We start from the raw sequence: 6,813 nt of genomic DNA on the forward strand, positions 1-6,813 counted from the left end.
ATGGACTGGAAGAAGAGACAGAATCTAGTTATAGCATATCTTACCTTTTCAGGTAAAATGGAACGAATAGCCACAGGTAGTAATTGTTGCATCAAAGTGTGACAATCATGTGACTTTAACCCGGTGAGTTTTAGGTCTTGCATCGACACTAGGCTTTTGATGTTCGACGAATAACCATGTGGCACTTTAATTCCATTAAAACATGCACATAACTCTTTTTTCTCATTCCGTGAAAGGGTATAAGCTGTTGGCGGTAAAAATGTACGATTACCTCTCTTCTGTGGTGCCAACTCTAGTCTAATACCCATCATTTTCATATCTTCCCTAGCTGCGGCGTTATCCTTTGTTTTACCAGGAACATTCAGAAGGATATTTTTTTTTTTTTTTGATGAAATGTGAGTGAAATATATAAGAAAAGATCAAAGAGAGATACAAACAAAGAGAGATATTTAAGACCTAAGTCTCAAATAAACTCAAGCCTATCGACATATTTTACAACAAAAAACAAGTAGAGACTCCTTATCTCCAAACTCAGTCTAAGTAACTGAGTTCAAGACCATAAATTCCAGATCTCCAAAAATTCCTCCTTATTTTCTCGTCTTCTATCACAGATTGTGGCAAGATATTCCAGTTCAAAGAACGATCTCAATCATACAAGTCCCAGTCGATCTCTGATTTATCCTTCACTCAAATCCTCCTTGAGCATCACTCGTCTCCGTACCTGCAACTGCATCATCATCTTCATCTCAGCTGCCAGTTTTTCAGGTCTCATCAAGGTAAGCTCAACCCTAGCTCGATTACGTTGCCTCCATATCATATATCTGTAAGTAGTTATAATCATAGCTAAGGCTTTCCATTTCATGCTATTATGATTAGTATGTATTAATTCATTGATGGTCGGGAAAGCTCGCACAATCCAATCTTCGATGTACTTCTGGATTCTGCAGCTGTAATCGCACCTATTGAAAATGTGGTCAATAGTCTCAGTATGAGCCTCACAGATGGAGCATCTGTCGTCCTGGCTGACCCCATAGGCAAACAATTTCATTCTGGTATTAATACCTTCCTGCAGAATAAGCCATGAATTTAATGAATGTTTAGGAACATTCCAGTCATTCCAGACAATAGGTGCCCAGTTCTGCCTAGGACTAGTTCCATTCAGCCAATTATACCCATTACTTATAGTGTAACCTTTAGAGTGGGGAGTCCAACAGTTCATATTATCACAGACATTTTTCTCAATGTGCATGAAATCGAGGCAATGCCTGACCTCCAGGTCAGGCCAATATGGAAGTTTATCAAAAAATATGGATCTTTTCTTATACCCACGAGTAGACAATTTAGAGCCGCTCTTCTTCCCATAATCTATCTCAATATGCTTTACTTTCTGATAAACTTCATGGCCACTCAAAATTCTAGGAGGTTGATGAAGTTCTTGTCTTCCATTGAACGCTTTCTGCATCTTGCGATAACAATGGTCATGATACAAGAACCTCATATTTCCCATATACACATACTTACGAGAAGACTTCAAGTATTCAGACTCGATATCCTCCCCACACAATGGACAAGCCTCTTTCCCATGAACGTGTGCCGTAAAGGTCGCCATAAGTCGGATAGTCGGTTATTGTACACAATAACATCGCTCTCAAATTGAAAGTTTCGTTCTTATATGCATTAAATACTTCTATCCCACTATCCCACAACAATCGCAAATCATCTAGAAGAGGTTCCAAATATACATCTATATCATTTCCAGGTTGTTTAGGACCGGAAATTAACAACGACAACATCAAATACTTTCTTTTCATGCACACATATGGAGGTAAGTTATAAATAGCCAACACTACTGGCCAAGTACTATGTTGGCTACTCATGTTTCCGTGTGGGTTCATTCCATAAGTGGACAGTGCTAGACGTAAGTTTCTAGGTTCATTGCCGAACTCGGGATACTTAGCGTCGAACGATTTCCATTGCATACCATTTGCCGGGTGTCTTAGCTTTCCATCATTTATTCTTCCTGTTTCATGCCAAGTTAACATTTTTTAATCATCGGGATTCGCATAAATCCTTATGACTCTTGGTATCAATGGAAAATACCACAACACCTTAGCCGGGATCCCTTCCTTATCCTTATAACGCCACAACAAACATTTAGGGCAATTGGTTAAGTTTTGATATAATTTCCGATACAATATGCAATCATTTGGACATGCATGTATTTTCTCATATTTCATACCCACTCCTCTTACTAGTTTTTTCGCCTCATATGTCTTAACAAGTAGAACATTACCATCAGGAAGCAACTCCTTTATCAAGGCTAAAAAACTAGTGAAACACGTGTCAATCACCCCATTTGCCCCCTTGATATTATACAACTTCACCACAGCCAACATTTTTGTGAACTTACAACCAGGATACAGAGGTGCTTCAGACTCACACAACTTCTCATACATGTTGTTAAGGTCATCCCAATTACTAGTGTCATCACCTACATCTTCAAAAGCAATCGACTCATCATCATTCTCTTCATTATCTATAGACCCAACATTCAACTTCTCTACTTCTAACTCTTCCAACTCAAAAAACTCGGCAAACTCAGGATCATCAGTTAGCCTTTCGTGTACCTCAACATCATCTTCTTCAGAGTTATTCTCTTCCTCTAATGATTCCCCATGAAAAATCCAACGTGTATAGGATCGACTAAATCTCCACTTTTCTAGGTGTATTTTAACGTCCGGAAAAGCCATATAGCTAATATTACCACATCTTTCACAAGGACATGCAATACTAGAAGAACCTTTCAAATTGTTCGAAACGAATTCATAAAATTCAGCTAAACCATCCTTATAGGTGCGGTCACTCATATTTGCATCAATCATCCAAGTTCGAGTCATTATTCTACATTCGTAGTAATAGGCAACTAATTCAGAAAATACAATAATAGGCAAACAAATAAACGAAATTCAGGAAAGCAATTAAGCTAAATTATCAACAAATTAGGTAATAACCCAAAAAATCCTATATCTATAAGCGTTGCTAAGAAACATATATATACCTGATTGATAAACACGATGAGGGAGAGAAGACGGATTTGACGGTGACAACGATGACGGAGATGAAGACAGATAGACGATCAGGGAGGAATGGAGGATGATATAGTAGCAGTACGACGTATTAGCTTGTGTTTGTGTTTTGTAGCGTATAGCAGAATAAAGCAATCTGTTGTTCATTCTTAAGATTTTCATAACATTAATAACAACGGTATTCAGTTTGAAACCGTTGTTAAAAAGTATTAAAAACGGGTTCTAATATAACCGTTGTGATTACTTTTCATAATTTTGCGCCAAATTATTAACAACGGTTAAAATTTATTACAGATTCAACCGTTGTTATTAATTTTTATATTAACAACGGTTTTTCAAGTATAACCTGTTGTTAAAACCAATAACAACGGTTAACAACACAGAACCGTTGTAATTAATTTTGGTAAAGTTCGCGGCATAAATTCTACAACGTGTTTTGATGATTTTCGTGAATAAGCGTTGTTAAAGGGCCGTTGTAGTTGCCTGTATTTGTAGTAGTGTCTCATATCATCTTGGGTGCAACTGATAGGAGAATATCATTGCGATATTGATCTTAGGCCGATTTTGCTAGGATCGAAGGTTGATTCTTCATCCCTATACTATTTTGTTTATGTAATTTCTTTTATGACTAGTATTCATAAACATAATTTCGTTATAATCCTTATAATTTAAAGGGAAGTATACCGATATTTCCTACAAGTGGTATCAGAGCCAAGGCCACGAAATTATTTTTGTGATTTTTATAATTGAATTTAAACAAAATTTGAAAGAAAAAAAAATCATTTCGGTAGAAATTTTTTTTGCCGTGACCATTTTTTCAGCTGAGTTAATTTCTGTTTTTTTTGTTGATTTGATTTCCATTTTGATTTGTTCATATTGTTGTTTTAATCAGTTAAGATGATAATATGATAAATTTGTAGATGTTTTGATTTAATTAGGATTAAATTGAAATGTAAATGGGAATTGTTTTTGTTTTATGATGATAAATTATTTTTGCTATATAGTTTTTGGCATAAATGGTTTTAAATCGTTGTTTAGAATCATGTTTCATTAATTTACATGTTTAAATTAAAAGGTGATTATGCCAATCTTGTTCTAATAGCAACTATAAACAATTTGTTCATCTAAATTTTTTTTAGGGCATAATGCCGAATTGAAAAGAAAAAAAAGGGCTGTTTTCAATTTTTTTTCAGCCGAGTGCATAAGAAAAAAAGGTTTCTGTTTTTTTTGTGTGTTTCGGTTTTTACAGAAATACCGAAAAGAAAAAAAAAAGGTTTCTGTTTTTTTTGTTTTTGCAATATGCCGAGAGCTATGAAAAAAAAGATATTTTCTTGTTTTTTTTCTGGAATGCCGAGACCAAAAAAGAAAAAAAAGGGGATTTTTTGTTTTATTTTGGCCAATATTGATTATACAATAAATTATTAATGTATGATTAATTGTTGTGAAGAAGTTCACAATTTTAGATACCCAATTATCTTAAAGAAGTTTAAAATAATGTTGGATTAAATTCATATTACAAGTTTAATGTGAATTAAGATTGAAATTAATGTGATTGATTGAGGAATTGTCACTTAATTTGATCATTTAAATAGGTGGTTTGGATAAATTAATCTACATAATTAAGGAATTATGTCTTGCATATTCAATTTTTTTAGTTGATGCAGTTTTTTGTTGAATGAATCGTTGAATGGATTTATTTACGTATTTTTGCAATCGGTTGTAATTTGTAATACCTAGTGTGGCCTTAGTTAAATTATATTTTCGTAATGATGGAAACATAATTTTTAATGTAATTTAAGATCTCGTATCTCCGTTTTGGTTTTCTTTTATATTATGGTTTTGAAATTAGAATGCAAATAGGTTTATTATGTAATTTTAAATTGTAATTTTAAAGAAGATTAAAGATGGAGATTGGAGCTCACTCCCGCTACATGGACCAAGATGGAACATCAAGACAAGCTTCTCGGGTCCAAGGATGGATTCCAAAGTTGTATTGATGTTCATTTTGATAGATAGGCCACACTAGGACTTTATTTTGTTTTACGTTTTACCGTTCTTATTGCTTTTCATTCACATGCTAGTTAGTGCATCATTTTCCGCCTAAAACCAAACCACCTACTAAAATGCATGAAAATTGACTCATATAGATTGTATGTTAGTTTTCATAGACATAAAGATGTCACACAGTTTAAGCCATCACCTTAGTTTATTCATTCACGCATGCTAGATATTAGTTCACTTAAAATGAATTAAAATAAAGTTGATGGGATCTTCCTCTAAAACGGAAATTGAGACTAGTCTTTATAAGGGCAAACAACTATGAATCCCTTCTTCGTCGGTAGGCATAATATAACCCCTTCTACGTTTGGTAAGTAGTTTGTGTTGACTTAGTTTATCTCAACATTATAGTCCGAAGAGTTTCTCGTGATTATGATGGACTAAAGATAGAATTTACATAAATTTATCGACCAAGAATTCTAACAGTAGAATTAGCCAAAAGGTTGGCTTATCAATTTACAGATAATTGAGTCTTGGGATCATTTATATAATTCTTGAGGGATGTCACTTGTATAAATGCTTGAGTCTTCGCTTATAACAGTTTTGCATTACGACTTAAATCATAACGATGCATATGCTTATTATTTTTATTCTTCTTTTCGCAGTGTAGAATACGTTTATTTTGATAATACTGTTACAACAAATGGCTGGAAATAACGAAATCCCAATGCCAAGTGCCACACTTGGATGCGAGTCCTGACTTAAAGTTTTCATGGACAACATGAATCAGTTCACACGACTGAAGAATGATGGGTCCAACTTTGCGGACTGGGAGGCAGCACTACGGAATGCTGCCATTGCTGACGGTAAGGTCAAGTACTTAACTGAGCCAATACCGGTAAACCTAGACCCCAATGGAGGAGTTAACGAGTCACTTGCTTATAGTGACTTCGTCATGGAAGCGGGTGCGATAAAGAACGTACTCATCTTTGCAATAGAAACCAATTTGCAGAGACGCTTCATTGCCCAAGGTGCAAACAAGATTTTCACCACGCTCACTAACGAGTTCTCAAAAGCACCGAGAATTGTTACTTATGAGCATACCTGTGGCTTCTTTGATGAGAAACTGCAGAAGGGCCAACCGGTTAGCCCACACATTCTTAACATGATTGAGAATGTCGAGAAATTGGAGGCACTTGATTGCAAAATCAGTGAGAGCATAGTCATTGACCGAATGCTTCATTCACTTCATGATGGTTTTGCCCTTTTCAGGGCAAATTACTACATGAATGACTTGAAGAAAAGTCCTCATGAGCTACACTCACTTCTCGTACAGACTGAGAAGGATATGAAATTGAGTGGGAGCATGAAGCAGGACGTTCTCATGATTTCCAACAAGAATAAAGGTAAGGGCAAAGCTCCCGGCGACCTAACTGTAGGTAAGCCAAAGTTCAAGAAGGCAGGAAACGGTAAGAGTGGGCCTGGTGAGACTAGTGGCTCACAAAGCAAGGCAAAGAGCAAGGGTGGTGACATTGAGTGCCACCATTTTCACAAGACTGGACATTGGAGGAGGAACTGTCCCGTGTACCGTGAGGACATAAAAGCAGGCCGCGTCGTTCCTGTTGGTATGTCATCTTATATTCATATGATTGAGATTAACCATGCAAGTTTCGGAACTTGGGTACTTGATACTGGTTGTGGTTCTCATCTATGTAATCATTTGCAGGGC

The 6,813-nt window shown here is 35.8% G+C and overlaps 1 protein-coding gene across 1 annotated transcript; it reads right to left on the reverse strand.

Annotated features, from left to right (window-relative positions):
- Positions 1-676: 676 nt before the first annotated feature.
- LOC141637305 (uncharacterized) lies at positions 677-1,219 on the reverse strand. The gene has a single exon (XM_074446864.1). The coding sequence runs from the start codon at positions 1,217-1,219 to the stop codon at positions 677-679; it is 543 nt and encodes a 180-aa protein (XP_074302965.1).
- Between the last annotated feature and the right edge of the window lie 5,594 nt (positions 1,220-6,813).

Source organism: Silene latifolia, unplaced genomic scaffold (assembly GCF_048544455.1).
Source record: "Silene latifolia isolate original U9 population unplaced genomic scaffold, ASM4854445v1 chrun_scaffold_16, whole genome shotgun sequence".
NCBI classification, from domain to species: Eukaryota; Viridiplantae; Streptophyta; class Magnoliopsida; order Caryophyllales; family Caryophyllaceae; genus Silene; species Silene latifolia.